The sequence below is a fragment of the Tachysurus vachellii genome, chromosome 7 (assembly GCF_030014155.1).
Source record: "Tachysurus vachellii isolate PV-2020 chromosome 7, HZAU_Pvac_v1, whole genome shotgun sequence".
Taxonomy (NCBI): domain Eukaryota; kingdom Metazoa; phylum Chordata; class Actinopteri; order Siluriformes; family Bagridae; genus Tachysurus; species Tachysurus vachellii.
The window spans coordinates 17,501,140-17,520,461 of NC_083466.1; the positions used below are offsets into that span (position 1 = coordinate 17,501,140).

At 38.8% G+C, this 19,322-nt stretch overlaps 1 protein-coding gene across 1 annotated transcript in view; it reads left to right on the forward strand.

Moving 5' to 3' along the window:
- Window positions 1-19,322, forward strand: part of sema4f (sema domain, immunoglobulin domain (Ig), transmembrane domain (TM) and short cytoplasmic domain, (semaphorin) 4F) — a 49,881-nt gene that overhangs the window by 22,335 nt on the left and 8,224 nt on the right. Inside the window, exon 2 of the mRNA XM_060874681.1 lies at window positions 18,877-19,025. Coding sequence (XP_060730664.1) covers window positions 18,877-19,025 — 149 coding nt within the window. The remainder of the gene's footprint in view (window positions 1-18,876; window positions 19,026-19,322) is intronic.

Consider the following 19,322-nt stretch of genomic DNA (forward strand, 5'->3'; position numbering starts at 1 on the left):
GTGTCCAAAATTGTATACTACTGCAGTAAACTGTACATCATAATAGCATCTAATAGTCAACAATCATAGGGCTGAATTAATTAATAAATGTATTATTTAGCCCACCAGACTGCCATAAAGTTTTAATGTGCTTGTCCAGTCCCATGTCTCTGTTGCACTTGACTATAAAGTGGAAGCATATGTAATGTATTAATTATTAGCTAGTTAAATGCATTAATATATACTAAGCAGAAATGCATATGAGGTGTGCTGTTTAGTTGTGGTAGATCAGTCAAGACGAGACATTTCAGATCAGCTATATTTTTGTAGTGTTGTGTATTCAGTGCTATATGGGGACAAGATTTTACTAGGGGGTTTTGTGATTGGCTGCAAACTCTAGCAATTAATTCAACTTTTTACAGAACATGAAAGAAATCAAGTTGTTTGTTTGACCTTGGTTGCCATCAGCTCTTATGTGGTGATACTTTATGAACGTGTTTTTTAAGATGACGGCTTTTCTACTGAGCCGAACTGCGATGCAGTATGAGCAGCATTTGGAAGAGAAGCGATGCTGGATTCATGTGTGTCTGAGGAAGCATGTGATAACTTTCACCCTCGCTGTTTGGTAGATGTCTTATGGGCAAAAATTGACTATCTGAAGCTTCTATTTAATCATACAAATGAAATCATGCAAAAAAAAAATTAAAATGACAAAAAAGGTCATAACAGAAAGTATTGCATTTACCCTTCTCAAGCCCTCTTGCCTCTAAACCGGATGTTAAAAAATGCAGCCTAACGTTCTAACCAGGTGGTCAAAGGTGTTGTTATTTATGTATTCTGTGCTTATCTGAGATGTAGAGGTGTCAAACAACATGAAAGTATTTTGGGCACTGAGAACATTTTGTGTTTTTGCAGTGAGCATGGTGCAAAATCCATTACACACAGTATGGTGTGTGTGTGCGTCTGTGTGTGTGTGTGTGTGTGTGTGTGTGAGCACATCCTCTATACCAGTATGAAACTAGATTGAATGTTTCATGTTCTCACTTCTCTTCCGTTAGTCCTCTCGCTTAATTGTCTTTTTTTCTACTCTTGACTGACACTCTGCTCTTCTCTCTATTTTTCTTACCCACAACACTTCCCTCTCCAAGCTGCTAACTGCGCTGAATTACTGCCATGAAAAGATTGGCTAAGATTTTCAGACCTGTTCTTGCGGGGCCAATGCGACAAAAGTTTTCTTGACACAGCTTCGCCTTTTTACAGTCCGGAACTAATAGCTAATCCCCTACTGATCCCAGCTGGTATTCCATAGCTTTTTCTATGGAGATTCGTGAATGACTCGATGAAGGACAGCGACGAGTGTCCTAGGAGGAAAGGCTTCCTGCCAGGAGTGGAGACGGTGGGGATAATGGATCCTCTCAGTGCTGTAGGGAAAGGGAGGGAAACATGGGACAGTGAGATGAGAGGCAGTGTGGAGTGGAGTGTGGATACGGGTTACTGAGAGAAGCAGAGACGAACTAGAGAGGGTGAGAGGACCGAAGTGCTGAAAGGAATGACAATCAGTAAGACAGATGGAAGGAACTGACAGAGATTGTTTTCAGTGGTTGATGTATGGCTTTTTTTGGATCTTATTGAACAGATGATCCATGAAATCTCTGGAAAATCATATTTAATGGTTATCTTTCTCTCCTGCAAACGCACATGGGAGGTTTAGTTATTTCAACCTTCTCAAAACTTCGGTGTCATGGCCCCACACTGGGTCACTTGAGATGTAGATGGTGTTGCAAGAGACTTTTACCTATCACTACTATGGAGTTCTGTGCAGATAGAATTTACTTACTGACTATATACTTCTTTTTTTTTTTTTTTTTTTTATTTAAACCAAACTTTTACTAGAGTAAAAATCATTATCTATTTCCGAGCTCCTTGTAAGCCCATTTTGCATTCTACCATATGGCACAGCTGATGCCTTTTCTATTTCTGTCCAAATTCAATATTAATGATGTACTCAATATCCACTTTAATGAGAACACCTGCTGATTTGTGCAATTATCCAGTCAGCCAATCACCTGGAAACAGAGTGATGCAAACAGTCATGCAGTTAGAGGATACAAGCTTTAGTTTTAATGTTGACATGCTTTTCTGCTGACCACAGTTCTATAGAGTGATTATCTGAGTTACTATAGCCTTGCTGTATTATTGCAGAGTATATCATATGGACTTTTTATCCTACTCCATTATGAGTCTGTGCTGTCAGATTTATATTTGGATTATCGATACAAATTTTGATATTTCCTAAACCAGTGAAAGAAAGCACAGAAATGCAATGAGCTTTAACATGTTGTGTAATATACAGTATGCAGCTCCTCACCCAACTAAACCAGCTAACAGACAAATGATTTGACTTTTTCAAGCTCTCAAATGTAACCGCTTAGATGCTTTCAATCGTCAAACGGCACCTGACTTCGATCAGATGCAGTATGAGACACAAGCGCAGCGCTTTCGCTAGATGCACAGACAGTTGTCAGGTTTTATACACCGTGATGCACTGCATCATTAAATGTGTGCCCGTGTCTGAGCTCCGTAAAAGCTGCATATGCAAAAGTGTGTAAGAAAATTCCACACAAAAAAACCTTCATTATATAATACACATAATTATGGCAGTTTTTAGTCATCACACAATACATCGTACACTTCTGCCACTCCACTTTATTTTTTTCCCACAGTTAGTCAGATTCTGCCGGTTTACTAGAGAATGACAGACATTATACTGTGGTTTTATTTTGTTTTGTTTTTTTGTCCAACCATGGTAAGACTTCGACAAAGTCTATTGTACAGAATTGTGCAACATACAAGATGAATAAAAAAGCCAATGATAAAATGATAGACAGTATTCACATGTTAGGATCACACTCTAAACTAAATAGTGTAGTGTTAAGTGTGTTGTGCTGCTGGAAAATATAGTGTAAATGAAGCGATACTAGTGGGATTTGCAGAAGGGACAGCGCAAACAATACGTGTGAGTATAGGGTTCAGAAAACAGTAGTTACTTTCACAGATTCATAATGTTTTTTTATATGCTCATTTATCCAGCTCTAAAACTTATGTTAAGCCTTAGGACTCGGCATTCAGTATATGATGATCCACAGACCAGCTGGGGAAGCGGACATCAGGTTTTTAGAGTGTGGAAGGCAACGTTTCGCAAAACACCCAAGGCGTAAGATTAGTTATGGTTTGGGCGGGTTTTATGGCTTGGAACAAAATTAAATATGCTTTAGTGATCGCATACAAATGGAAATAAAATCTAAAGCACACAGACGTGTCTGTTTTTTGCGATTGAAGTGTGACTCTTTTATATCTTATTGCAGAGACGATCCGTGAAAACCGTGTAGTGTTGCGCTCGTTCACTTCTGTCATAAAATGTCTCCTAATATTAAGTGTAATAATGACACAACATCTAGATCATGCTCCTGTATGTGAGATTGGCTGTTGCTGTCAAGAAACATTTTAATCTTTACTTCTCCGTTTGTGTTGGTTGGTCTGTGAAAGGGTCTGTGGAAAACTAAGAAAACAAACCACATATTTTTTACCACACATACAGGAGCAAGCCACAAATGTGCTGCAGATGTGACAACTTTTTATTTGTTAATATTTTTTATTTGAACATGTGTTTGTACATGTGCGTGACATTGTTATGTCTATCTGACTCATCTTCTAGGTTATTTATAATGTGCAATCTTAAACCACAGTAATATGGTGTCCGTGTGTGTGTAAAATTTGATCTGGAGTATTCGACCCAATAAAAAATACTGATGCTATTAGTCTAACCTTTACCTGAAGATTAATCTGCACATTTAATCATTTGAAATAAACAAAGAAGACATTATCTGTTTTGGCCTAAATTGAATGTTTTATGTCAGCTTCAAGAAATTTGAAATGTACTGCATGTACTAATGCAGTGTGAATGTTTTATTCAACTGTCAATTTAGCACACTGGGTAAGAAACCAGTTTAAAAAACTTTTGGATATTTAGACCGACACAGTTAAATGTTATGTGCTAATCATCTTGTTGGATCACCGGATCCACTAGACTAAAGCCTAATAAATTCATTTTATAATCAGATAACAATTGTTTACATTCTACATCCACTTCGTGTGGGAATGTGGTAGCCTAGTGGTTAAGGTGTTGGACTACTGATCGGAAGGTCATGAGTTCAAATCCCAGGTCCACCAAGCTGCTACTGCTAGTCCCCCGAGCAAGGCCCTTAACTTTCAATTGCTCAGTTATATAAATTGAAATAAAAAAAAAAAGTAAGTCACTCTGGATAACGGTGTCTGCTAAATGCTGTAAATGTAAATACTTCTGGAAGAGATGCATGCAAAAGAAAAATATATTGGTCTTTAGTTTTCAGAACTAAATATAATACAAAATAAAGGTGTCTCTATGTGAGGCAGCATACATTTACAAAGACAAGATATCCATTTTATTGAAGCTCCAGTGTTTGATTTACTGATTACTTGATTTACTGTGTGCGCAGAGTTTATGATGTTTATGTGTCTGTGTCCACATGGGTTTCCTCTGGGTTCTAAAGTTTCCTCTCAGCTCACAAAAGCATGCCAGTCATTCTGTTGGAAAATCTGTTGCCTTGAGATTTGAATGAGTATGCAAACGTGTATCTGTGACCCTGACCTGGATAAAGTGGTTACCGATATGAGGCATGCATGGAGGAATAAACAAATGAATGAAGTTTGTAAAGCAACTTTCCTTGAGTTTTCCTTAAGTGTAATATCTTCTTTTCTCTTTCTTTCCTTCCCTGCCTGCACCTTTCTGGACTCTAGACAACATGGGTAAGTGAAGATTCCAGTTATATGTGTGTCCTTGAGGATCACTCTGCATGCACGTAGCTCATGTTTATTTTTTCTATACATTCTTTATTTGATCACTTTCAATCATGTTAATAGAAGAGTGGAAGAAAAGGCTGTCAGTCACTAGGAAAGTGGTCCTAAAAGCTCAGCATGTCAATACTCGATGGATCCATAAGGCATGTTCATAAGTACTACATGCATTAGAGGCCGGATTGAAATGGTAAAAAAAAAAAAAAAGCTTGCTGATTAGGTCAGTCTTGTATAGTATCGATCTCAGTTTTCTCACTTACATACTCAGTTGAGAAACAAGTACTTGTTCAATTGGTTTCCTGAGTTTCTGTACACACCAATAAGTATATGGACTTTTACAGACAGTTTACTATATATATTCTGTATGATTGACAATGCATCACTGATTTTTCCCGTGCATGAGTGTGTCTCTCTTACTCACTTTTCCCCAACACCATTTCCTCCTTCCTGCACCGTCAGAAGCAGATATCTTTTCTGAGAATATAATATGTACTATAGTGCTCCTAAGCCTGTAGGCTGTGAGCTGTGAGTCAGCGTTAGTGTGCTTTTCCCAGACATCTCCGCTACCTGCTTTGATATACAAGGTTGAAGGACATGGGGTGGATCATTAATGGGAATGATTTGGAGATAAAATGTTGTGTGTGTGTGATCAGAGATTGTTGGTGTTATCCGTATGCCAACCAGACCATCTGACTGCCAGTAGGCATCAGACATAAGGGAGAGGACAGAAGGAAAGAAAGGTGGGGGAAGGGACAATATGATAGGGCCCTGATCCTGAAAATGAATCATTGCCACACAAGAAGGTCCATCTGCCGCTGTGGGTGTTTGGGTGTGTGTCTTTGTGTGTGTGTGGGGTGGGGTGGGGGCTTGCGTTTTTATCAGTAACGTCATCAGCTCTGAGGAAGTGAGTGGAACAGCTGCAGGTAAATAATTTACATCGATCGACAGAATGACTAGACACCACTTAGACAAGGTGTGCATTTTGAGGTGCTTTCCATTAATGACCTCAAAAGCTGTGAGAATGTCATGAAAGTATCATGATTGGTTTACTTGAACTTTGAGAATTCATGTCCGTAGCTACAATCCCTGGCTGTGTTTCTGAAGAAGAAAATCCTACAGTGTTATTTTTGTATCATTTGATCTCTTCTCAAGTTGCTATACATAATCATTATAATATTTTTTTCACAGCAGTCATGACATGCATGCTTTGGAAGAGTCTGGTGAAATGTTATTACATCATATGACACATATTTAACTGTCATATAATTAGTACAAACAAACAAGGAAAAGATGCCCGTCAAAATAAAGAGCATGATCCCCTAGGCATATTAAAATTGGCTGCAGTCATGAAACTTACAGTTAGTCAACTCAATAATTAATGGCATCATTTATAAAATGATTGTCTGGAATAAATATTTTACACAGAATTTTTCATTTTTTTCCCCTAACAAAATTTTTTAAATGATCCTGCAATGATAAAAGTACACAATTTGGCCAAAAGTATGCGGACACCTGATTATCACACCCGTGTGTGTGTGTTTTGTTTTTTTTTTCCCTCCAAACTGTTACCACAGAGTAAACACACATTTATATAGGATGTGTTTGTATTCTCTAAAATTACAATTTTCCTTCACTGGAGGCCCAAACAGGTTCCTAAATGACAATGCTCCTTGTCCAAAGTGAGCTCCATGAAGACATATTTAATCAAGATTGGAGTGGAAGAACATGAGTGGCCTACACAGATGAACTGAAACGCTCACTTCGCCCCTGCTGACACAGCACCAGTACCTGACCTCAGTAATGCCTCTTGAAGCTTAATAAAAAAATCTTCACGGCCATGTCCTGAAATCTGTTGCAAAGAGGAACTAAATTTGGAATGGACAAAGAGTCTATACAAATCTAATGGTCAGGTAGCCGCAAACTTTTTGGTTATATTGGTATATTTAAAGTGCAAAACAATGACCATTCTTAAAAAAAATAAATAAATCATGCAGATGTAACACAGAGAAAACCAATGTGCTTTAAATATAACAAGGATGTGGGTTGCAGTGAAAAATAACCAGTTGGAACAATCAAGGCCACAATTAAAATCTAAAAGTTGAAAACTTGTCAGGTATATGATGCATGAGCATACAATTCACATTTGCAATTATTGTCTTGCACTAGAAATAAAATTATTTTGAAAGTTCTTTTGTAAAAAAAAAAAAATGTTTTATATCTTTTAGCTAAACTAGTAGTGTGACCAAAGAGTTTGTGGTTTTATGCTTGCTGTTACTGATACGGTCACATCAAATTTCTTGTTAAAATCCTCAGGCCAGCTGTCAGTTTTGTTTTTTATTTCTTTCCGTCTTTCAGAAACTTGTGGTATGAAACACTGATGGTATGTTCAAGGGAAACAAGATGCAAGCCTTTGAGGTTGAGAGATGGAGGCTTGAATCTGTGTTTATGAAGTATTTTAGTCCAAATATTGATACAATATTGAACTCTAAATCTATCATTTAGCATCTCAGATTTATTTGCTTTGACAGTCATCTGTTACAAGCCTTACAGCATCAGATAAGATCTATTGGTTGTCTGTTGCACCATTTACCCAAAGGAGAACATCAAAAAAAGAAGTATGTGCAGCAGCTTCTACGCTTCTGCGCTCTCTCTCTCTCGCTCGCGCTCTCTCTCTCTCTCTCTTTCACTTTCTTTCTTTTGGTTTGCTCACTCTTCTACATCTTCTTCCAAATAGCAAAAACATTCTCTCCATCTCAAAGCTGTCAGGTTGCATAAGTCAGGCATGATCGTAGTGCACCATTTTAGACACTTTCATCAAAACATTGTAGGACCTGTCATGTCCGATCTGCAGAGAGGAGCAATGACTGAACACTTTGGACAGCCAGTCACAAAAGCTCAGCTGTGACGGCCTACCGAATGATCCCCTACTATAACCCTTTGACCTACAAACTCTGAAGAATAATGAAGGATGGAGGATGACATCCACATCCACCTTGAATGTCTTACAAGAGTATGTGCCGATGCACCATAGCCACTTTTCTGTCACAGTAAATTGAAGCAGTACTTGCTTGTTTGTAAGTACATAATTGATACCATCTGTGTCAAAGAAGCAGCCTATGCTAAAATCATAGGCTGTGTTTATACTGCCAGTTTACACAAATGAATTAAACAAACAAGCATGTCCTAGCTTATCAAATTATTTTTGATAAAACCCTCTCTATTTACAGGACAAATTACCTACGTTCACATTCATTTATCAAGCCTTCTGGCGTTTTTAATCAGGTCACATGGAGAGATCACAAGGCCTGCTGGGGATCAGTTTTGAGCCTGGCACAATATATACTGGAAAGGAGTGATGTTTTGATTATGCAAGGGTGTTTATAGATGTGTGCTTTGTGTAAAGCAGATCTGGTGCTGTCTGAGATTAAAGAACAACAACTGGGTCAGTTTAAATCTTGCCAGGAAGATTCTGAAATTATGAGCCTTCTTTCTTCTTTCCAGTGACCTAGTTACCATTCATCCCTATAGACTACACCCTGAGGCATTATGGGTGTTATGCAAACAAGTGTTGATCCTGTATCTTTTATGGATCGTGTAGCTCATGTGTTGTAAGCTTCATACATTCTCATAAAATCTCTGCTGTCATCATTAAGAAACTCAAGCTTCACAAGTTTGAGTGAAACAGTCTGAATTGTCTGGGTAACACTCCTGCCCCACAGCTCCAGGCTTTGATCCTGAGCACAGATTACTGGCTCTGTGGAGTTCAGGGTGTTCTCCCAGTGTCCGTATGGGTTTCCACCAAGGAATCTGGTTTACCTGTTATCTCCCTTGGCTTCCACAATGTAAACGTGTACCAGTAGGTGGATTGGCTATGCTAACCTGCTCCTAGATGTAAATGAGTGTATGAATGTGTGTGTGCAAAGCATTAGACTGGTGAGCTGTTCAGGATGTATTACTGACTCATGCCAAATAGTCTGGAATGATATAAGGCTCTGGATTCAACCAGATCAAATAATGTTTAAATTATATAGGGTTTATTACTTAATAAATTTTATTACTTTTATTAAGCTATCGAGATTGTTAAGAATGTTTTGTGATGAAGTACATTTTCCTAATTCAGCTTTGAGAATATCTGCTTTTCCTGTGTTTTTAATTTTATTGGCATTCATTCAGTATCATGAAAGAACAGTAACAGAACGGTATTTGAAATTTGAGCTAGTCTGAAATTACCCATCTTTGCCCACATTATTTGGTGACTAGTAGACTCAACAGCTTGTGAATTTTGTCTGGAGGAAGCATACACGGCGATGTGAGTTGTCTTAGAAGGCTAGCTTTTCCTGCTGAGATGGGACAGATAAAAGCTGAAGGCTGAGCTCCTTGCTGTAATCCTCTTGGGCACAGGAGAATTTAGGGCAAGCGTGATTAGTGATGGGCCTCACTCTTATCACATCCACAGGCCCATCCTGAAATCAGTGGAAGGGTCAAGATGAGGGAAAAGGAAATCCAGGCATGTTGGACGGGGAGCTGAAGCAGGCCCTCCCTTCCCCCAAAAAGAGAGTCCTTAATTTGTCTGCTGTCGCGCTCTCGCTCCCTCTGCCTTCACCCATGCCCTCTCCACTACTCCCACTGAGTCTAAAGCCTGCTAATCCAGTCTCCCTGGAGGAGATGCTAACTGCCCCGACTAACAGCAAATATAAAGGGGGCTCACACAGTGTCAAAGCGCTGTGCTTTTTGAAGTCTCCAGAGTTGAGCTGTGAGCTGAGGCTACATGGTCTTGCGCAGAGTTGAGAGTGATAGGCACAGCTTTAAGTAGTTTATATATGTAGTGATTGAAGGAATGCTAATATGGTGTTTGAAATGTCTTTCTCACAGAGGGTGGCAAATAACAGTAGGGGTTTAGGAATGGGATCAAGAGAGGTCTCTGTGTGTGCGTGTGTGAGAGAAAGAGAGAGTGCAAGAGAAAGAAAGAATTGGTCATTTAATGAAGGAGTGCTTGAACCATATTGTCTGTTTCTTAAAACAGCATTGCAACCACAATATTGGTGTCTTGATCTCCAGTGAGCACCTTGAACTCTTTGTTTCCTGAACCATACCTAAACAATTTTTGCAGGGTAGCAGGGCACATTATTCTGCTGAAACAGGCCACTGCTATTAGGGAATACTATTGCCATGAAATGGTGTCCTTGACATGTAGCACCTTCCTAAGCATTGCTGCAGACCAAAGTAACATCTCGATCATAGCATTACATTTTTCAGCAATTCGTGCTACAGGACCTCATCCATGGGATCAGACAAGACGGGCTAGCTTTTGATCCTAGCACATCAGTGAGCCTTGGGTGCCTGTGAGTGGTTTTCATGTCATGTTATGGCTGATATGTGAGCGTGTGTAGGTATGCATACACATACACACATGCATGTGTGTGTGACAGAGACAGACAGTTAAGAAGCAGTGTTTGTCTGTAAGCATGCAGCTTATACAGTAATACATATAGTATTAATACAGTAGTAGAATAAGCAATTTATAATGTGCTTCTATTGTGTAGTAGCCTGTACAAATTGTTTGCATGGCACCAATGTAAAATTCTGATCCATGATGCTGAAGTAATTGTGTGTGACAGACTGACATGCTGCTTGACCAAGGCAGGCAGATGTGTCCGGTGGTGTACCCAAAACATTGTCATGAGATGTTATGACACTTCTTCCGTGGGGTTTGTCTAATGAAATATTGCCTCAAGTCCATCTCAAGTGCAGTATAAACAATTCAGTGTTCTGGCATGTTCTTCCATAAATTCTGGAAGCTGAGGATTTTTCACTATGTCTCTATTAAAGTGTAGATTAAAGCTTCTACACAGTATGACAGAAACTGATGAATAATGCTTTCTAAAATGTCACTTAGCCCTATTTATGCTGTTAGTTCCTCTTTGCTAATCCCACATTTAGACAGCTTTAATTTAATAGCAGATGTTGAATATCTGTCCATTCTCCTTTCCTGCATTTATATGTCTGGAACTTTGTGACAAAAAAAAAAATCATCTAATTATTACATCATGAATAGTTATTTGCAAATTACAATTGTGATGTGGCATATGGGCATATAAAGTGCAACGATTTATATCAGCTGTAGCTGACACTGTATGCGAAATGAAGCAGATAAATATGCAAATATCCATGAACCAGGCCCTGGTGTGCTTACAGATGCATGGTTTTTTTTATATGTTTTTTTTTAATACAACCTTGCTTCATCCTATCATCTCACCTCTAAGCCCAGATTAAACCCCTTACACTGTTAAACCAAAAGACTTTGAGAGAGTCCTTAGAGATTCCAGAAAGCAGTTTGACACCATTAAAGAATAGGTTGTGGTAGCATAGTTTACTATACAGTTTAATAATCTAATAATAAAGTTATTTGATTCTTTGCATGACCAAATATTCAAGTAAAGTAGGACTTAAATCAAACTCTAGGAATAAAGAACTACATTTCAATATCACACCTAATACACATGAAAACAAGCCTGAGTGAGTACATAAAGAGTAAGCAATAACACACAGAGACATTAAGCTACAGATGATGGTTGAAGAACATGCTTTGTGTGTGTTAGATATTCACTTAACATCTCGCTTTGTCCTACTTCACTGTATTGTGATTCTAATGATTGATTTATAGCCAGCTGCAAAGGAACATCGTGTGTGTGTGTGTGTGTGTGTGTGTGTGTGTGTGTGTGTGTGTGTGTACAGTAGCAGCAGTATCGATAGAAGGTTGGGAAACAGGCAATATATATACAGGCAAGTCTGTATATCTTTTAGTTTTGGATTTACTTTTTATGTTTATGGACAACCTCTAGTCACAGTGCATTGATGTCCATTTGAGATGGAAAAACACACATACACACACTTGGTCTTAGAGGACACAGTGTGATGAGAGATGTATATCAGTTACTCAAGTATTTTAAGACTAGAAAAGGTTTGTGTGGGTGAGGTGTTTAATGATGGCAGGTTAATTGAAGAGCATTAAAAGGTTAACACCTGCAGGAAATGCTCTCCTCTGTACAACAGAGATACAGAGCTCCCTATTGAGATGGCTATTGTTGTCCACTTTGTGGTGTTGACACAGTTGCATTGCCAAGGTAAGGTACTTATTTGCCATGTTAGCCAGCCAAAGCCACTGTTTAACCACTGTGCCACTCTGCTAAACTTATAAAGCCATCAGATGTGCTGTCATGTGTTTCTTCTCCACAGGGGTGAGTGTGTGTGCACAAAGATAGATCAGGCTTTTTCGTCAAAAGGCTTGCAGGCCAAAAGTGGCCTTTTACAATGTCAGTCTGCTGCTAATTATTATAAATAGAAATTAATTCATTAATTAACGTAAATAAAAAATGCAAAACATTCAGTAGATTACATGCAGGGCTTCAAAACACAGACACCCCTACACACACACACACACTACATTTTATTACTCAAATCCGTTTAAAGTGTCATGTATATGAGCTATCTAGGAATTTTGATCCGCTAGCCAAAATAGGCCCTGATCTTTAATTAATTACTGTACTGTTTTTTAGGAAAACACACCAAAATAGTGAAATTAGTGATATGTTTTCTGAAGAGTGAAAACTATAGTATATATAAAATAGTGCCAAAGTCAAGGAAAGGGGAAAAGAACATGGAGTACAAAGAGTAAGAAAAGTGACACTGCCCTTCCTGCCCTGTGTGCTGTTTAGCTAGGCTATCAGCCTAGGAGTCTTGTCTTTTCTTGCTCTTTGCTCCTTGACCCCAACAGATATATTTATACACACACAGGTTAATTTGTAGCCCTCGCCACACCCTGCGATCGTAGACTGACCGGCTGGCTCAATGACTGATGAGTTTCCTTGTAAGTACAGTAGCTTGTTGTTTTTATAGCCAGTGCAGGTTATATCATAGAAACAAAGAAGCATAGAAGTGTGTGTACAGGGTAAGCTGACAAGTTTAATTGTCATCACCATGTGTTAGGGTGGGATTAAAGCGATAAAAGTAGAATTGCAAGCGAAAGTTAAACAGAGTCACATGATAACAACTAATAGGTACTACATCATTTTAGACTTGCACAAAACATACAATGTGAACAGAAAAGGCTTTTCTAAGCATTGTTACGAATCTCTTAATATTCAGCCTAATGTGTTTATATCAAGCATTTAAAAGATGCATTAATATAAGTATGCAGATGTATCTATGCTGTGAATTTAGCATAAATTATTAAGTGGCTTTTGCCCACCGAGACAAATGAAACTGCAATTGTTTGCAGTTTGAACATGTTTGTGAGATTAAGTAAAGATTAGCTGTGTGCTGAGAATTTACAGGCTGTTTAATGAAGGGAATGGGAGATAATGATTTAATTAAACATGGCATTAGAAGAGATATCTATCTAACTAACCTAATCTATCTACTAAACTCACTAGTACAACATTCCATATTTATTGTGATTCATTGTGAAAGTCCACATTTGTGCTCACAATTCAAATATTAATCGCTCAGCTGTTGTTCAGCAGAAGGACACAGAAGAATCTCAAAAGTGATTCAAACTTTTACTGAGAATTGTTGTGAGGAGTGGAAAGCTGACAGCAAGATGGAAAAGTGTGTGTCAGACAGTGAAGGGAAAAGGCGGTACAGAGGCCATCACACATACTACCCATCTTGACACTCCTGCCATGGTCTGTGCCTTGAATGATGAGGTTCCTTCCATTTGACATACAAACACACATGTACTCTGTGAGCAGAGAGACAAATCACGTCTTAACACTCTTATGTATGAGCCTCAGAAAGTCAGCACAGGTTAATGACATGTTAATGGGGACTGATGGATGTAAAGGTGTTTAAATGCCTGTGCAACAGTGCATTTATACTCACTCCTCTTTATTGTTGTCAGATTTATGAGGCTTCAAAAAGCAAATGGCTGTTTTTAAATGCCTCAGATGTTGATATGCTGTAATTGAGTTCAATCTAACACTTCTGAAGTCTATCTCTTTAGAATTGTCAAAGAACTCATTTCAATCTGTTGCCTGCTGGAGAGGAATACGAATCCTCCCATGAATCCTCTACCAAAGCCTCTTGATACTTTTATCAACGAATAGAGCATGTCTGAGTGCTGTGCCCACATGAGGCGTCACATTTGATCCTGTATTCCTTTGCCAGACTTTTGATCTTGTTTTTTCTTCTCAAATACCCTTGTTGCATTTCTCCATTCTTTCTTCCCTCATGGTTCTACTCTTTTCAGGCTTAGTCAGCGGCATCCCTCGTTTCCACGGTAACCACAAGCCTATTGTGTGGAATACATTGGGTTGGTTGCATCCAGTTTCTTATATTCTAGAAGAAAAAGGATCCTATCTATTCATGTACACCACTAGAGTTGGTGCATTATTTATCTTCTAGGGTTGGGGTAAAATGACTGGCAGTAACTGATCACCTTTCCACTAAGCGTGCGTGTGTGCGTGCGCGTGTGTGTGTTCTGTTGTGGTGCTGATTAAATCAGGAAGTTCAATTGAATCATGAGCGATTAGTAGTAGCAGGTGGCTCTCAATGGTCCGTGATGAGAGCTGTATGTCTTTTAGAGACACAAGTCACTGTAGCTAAATAACTATTTGTTATATAAGTATTTGTCAGTAATTGTACTGATTATAGAATTGCTTCCATTTGTTAGATTACAGTGTTAAGTAATGCCTGGGCTGAACAGGAAACAGTTCTAAGATTTCCTCTAAGTGACTTGCACAGTGACTATTAGCATATTTATGGATGTGAGTCACTATTGCTGACACCTTGCTATAAAATACTGTGCTGATTAAACCCACTAGCTGGCTGCAGTGGTAATTATTTCTATACACTATATGATTGACAGATTTTGGGTTTGGGGTGTATTATTCATAAATGTTGAACTCTTCGTCTATCTAATATCAGCTCCCACAGTCCCTGCACAGTTGGAGTCAATCAGAAAGCATTTACACAGCACACTCAACTTGCTGGGGGCTTTATGCAGCAGCCGGCGTGTGGGGGTAGGGTGCATTTTGTAGAGGCACAGGAAAGAAGATGGCACCCGTATGAGATTCTGACATGATGTGAAGGAAGAAAAAGCGCCGTACTGAGAAGAAGTCTGGCAAAATCAGAGAGATGATTATTACTTATTATAGGTTCTAGAGATGTGTGATAGAAGATGTCAGCAGGAAACAAGCAGAACGAAAAAGCTAAAATACCACTGCTGTATTGCTCTCTCTCTCTGTCTCTCTCTCTCTCTCTCTCTCTCTCTCTCTCTCTCTCTCTCTCTCTCTCTGTCTTGCTTGTTTTTCATTCATGATTAATGGAGTGCAACTGAATAAATGATTAATGAGCAGAGTGGAGTAGGCTTTGGCTGCCTTTCCTTCCATGGCAGGCCAGCACTCAGGCTTAGCACTCCACTGTCATCTCTCTGTTCTGCTGCCATCATGGACCCCTGCTCCGGACTAAGCATGTGTGTGTTCGCAGGAAACTGTGAGAGTTTTGGCGCTATTTGTTACAGTGCACCACCTGCTAAGTAACTCCATGTTTTAATAGGGCTAGAAAAAAATGCTGTTCTTGCATTGTACATGTTCAAACCTTATTTATCTCTCTGTCACACCACAAGACTGATGGATTGACAGACGGACGAATTCATTGTCATGTGAACCGGGGGGCAGATGGTGTAGCTCTAAGAACTTAACACCGCATCGCCATATACACACATTTCTAAAGGGACAGAAAAACAACCAGCACAAGGACATTTCTTAGGACCTTCCCTCAGGGACAGGTTTTGATGTCTGTGTCTGCCTCAATTTGAAATGTCAGTCCAGGATTGAGGGGTGGGAGAGGGAAAATGGCTGAGAATGTGGGTCCATTTGGCAAGCGTTTAGGGGACAGATGGAGGGAAGGGAACAAGAAGTCAAAGAAAACAATCTGGGATTGAAATTGTAATGAAAAGTTTTTTCAAAGTCTCATTGCATTTCAATCCAGAAAAGGTTTTTATGGCCCAGTTGAAACGGATCATTACTAACCATTAGTTTTGTCTGTGAAACATCTCTCTTGCCACTCAGAATAATTTCTATCTCTGTACATTTCTCTTGTCTCAAATAGAATTTATATGAAGCCTGTGGCAAGTAAATGCGCATTCCTTGGTAAATTTCTTGCATATCTGTAAATGAGTCACACACAGTATAGGTACAACACACATGTATACAAACTTGACAATTTCTCTTGTTTTTTGGGAGAAAGAGCCTTATTTGCATGGATTGGTTAATCAGAGGGATGTCAAACACAATGTTTTACAGGTTTCTTCAGTAATAAAACACTTGTATCCAGACAGCAAGAAAATTACCACAGGTTTCTTGCTGGTTTTGTTTTTTATAAACCTTGAGGTTTTATCGGTAGACAAAGATGCAACTAGTCATTATGCATAGAAAGCTAAAAATTTATCATATTTGCTTTTGTAATATAAACATAAAGCTTTGCACCTTTAGCCAGCATTATAATGGCTTCTCTGTCCAACCTGCAGTATCCTGTTCTTTTAATGGTTTTATTTTCCTTTTCCTCCTGAAAATGCTTTCCCAAGTGGCATGTAGTAAAGCAGACCTAAATGTGGCAAGTAGCAACAATCAAGTATCTTATTTTTTTCCCCAGTCATGTGGTGACCTCTGCATAAACAAATGTGGAAACGTGTCCATGTGCATCAGAATTATCAGACGACCACCTAGAAAATTACAGTCCCAATTACCTTTTCCCCCCCACAAGAGACAGATGGAGAAAAACACCTACTGGGCTGATCTGGATGGAGATAAAATCAGACTAGCACCTGTAAAATAAATAAATAAATAAATAACCTCCATGTAAATGTAATCATATAGGACTGAAGTCATATCAAAGCTGTTTTAGTGTATTTTTTCTTAGTATTCATGTGAGCATTTTACAAAAATCTTAGAAATGTTTGTTGATGCCCCAAAAACAATCCATAGCTGTCCATCATCTAAGGAGTGAGTTTTGTATTGGCATTTTGTATTATGTACTTTCATAAAATGTGTTGTTTATTTATTATGGTAATAACAACACATGCAGTTGCTACGGGTTAAAAAAATACTAGAGCGTTCCTTTAAATCGAAGCTTCCCCTCCACCCCAGGAAAGAAAACTAATGTAACTGTGTCATGAAAAGTGAGGAGACTCATGTTGTAGGCTTAGCTTTTTCTAATATTCAGAGAGAGCTGTCTGTATAACCATTACTCATAACTGGGGGCAAATATTGACACTGTAATTTTGCCGTGTGCACGTGTGCTAGTCACTTTCTCTTACTTAGTAGGGATGTTTTTTACAGAGCAAACTGAGCATGGACTTGAACTAGTAATAACAAATTGAGGATTGTATAACTGGCATTACGTTTGTATTAATTAGATTCATTCTGTTCATTCTTTGTTTAATGGTGTGTGTGTGTGACAGGGTAAAGAAAGAAGTACAATGGCAGACCTTGTGGACTGACAGATTAATAGACACACACACAGTAATAGCGGTACACATCTGGGTCTTTTACAGTCAGCATACACACTGAGCTGTTTTCTTGCTAAGGTTAATGTTTCAGTGGGAGATGCTCATTCTGACCAGTTTTGAGAGGGAAGAATAGATGAAAAGGGTGGATTGAATAAGGTAGGGACATTGAACAGAAACAGCAATTGCCTTCGTTTATTTTAGTATGAAAGGGTGAGCTAAACTCGCTTATACAAGACTCCTAATTCCAGCAAGCCTGTGGGTTATAGGGTCAGAGCACACATGGCTGAGCCTCCATCAGCTCATCATCCTCGTGACCTCCTCATGAGCTCAAGTGGATCTAGATGCTGAAAACCCGAACAATAACCAATCTGGCAGCGTGCTTTTGTATTTACACACAGACTGCACTTTGAAAGCAAGATGTTAGGTTTCAGGTTTGCTAAACAAACGCCGACAAAAGAGGGCTTTATAGTGAAATGATTTGAATATTTAATTTCCAGACGTTTTCTTCATGCTCAACCCACTTATAAATAAATGAGCCTGAACTCACCTCATGCGCTCTTCTTCTCTTTTCTTATGTTGACAGTCTGATGAGCGCGATATTGTGTTTGATTTTTTTGGGGTCGAAAAACACCATGGGAGTAAAATGCTCAGCCTTGTGTAGCATTAGTAATTTCCCTCAAGACAGTAGTGTGTTTGCAGATATCTTAAGATATTTTCAGGCTGTGAATTGTGGTGTTGACTCTCAGGACTTTCTATAGATAACTATGTGGACCTTCAACATAATTTTAAGGTACATTTAATAGGCCATTTAATAACCATGTACAAACAATTCCACATGCCCAGTCAAACACATCGCACAAAAACCCTGTTTTTGCTGTGAGCGGCAGATTTTATACTTTAACCCGACAATATCATTGATAGACTGAATGAATAATAGTTACCCCACCCTTCTTTTTTTTTTTGAGAGAGAGAGAGAAAGTCTGCATACAATGCCAGAGAAGGTCAAGTCACTCTTGTGGATCTTTCTAGATTGATTGAAGTGCTATGCGTTTTTAATGAAAGTGCACAGATTACTAGAGTCGTTTCATTAGGTTGGCCTCGAGCAACTCCACTACACTGCGGCTCCTATTTAAACACTGTTAATTATTAAAGTTTCAACACTTTCTCTAACGTATTCATGTATAACTATTGTCATTGTGTATGTGGGTGTTTTTGTAGGTACTGTATTAGTCTGCAAGGCTGAAGATGACCATTTATAATATTCATTCATTCATTCATTCATTCATCTTCTACCGCTTATCCGAACTACCTCGGGTCATGGGGAGCCTGTGCCTATTTATAATAAACTATGTTAATTTGCAGTAGATTTTGGGCAGGTCCTTCTCAGTTGGCATGAAATATTGTATATTCATCTCTTTGCCATTGATCCATCTTTTGATGTCTGTCTTTCTTTCTTTCGTTCTTTCTTCTTTTCTTTCTCTCCCTCTCCCTCTCAGTGGCAAGCTCCGGGGTGACCCAGTGGGAATTCAACAACGTGAGCAACATCAGCACTTTCCTATTGGACCAGGAGACTGGGATACTCTACCTGGGCGCACGTGATGCTATTGTTGCTGTGGATACTGCCAACAAATTAAAGTCTCCCAAGGTAAATTTTGTTTTGCTTGTTGGATTGTATAAACATTAGAGATGGGTCTAAAAGAGCAACTAAGAAACTGTCTACCAGGCATATAACACAGCAAATTAGACAAAGGTCATTTCCAGAGTACCAAATTGCTTTTTTTTTTTTAAAGAAAAATGTTAGAAGATAATTGAACTGAACTATTTTTATTCAGAGTGGTGATGAGCAGTTGCAAAAATGATTTCATTCTCAGTAAAGAACATTACATTATACATGGTTCTGCTTCCAAATTGTCATCAGGGCAAGGATACTGTGAAAAGGAGA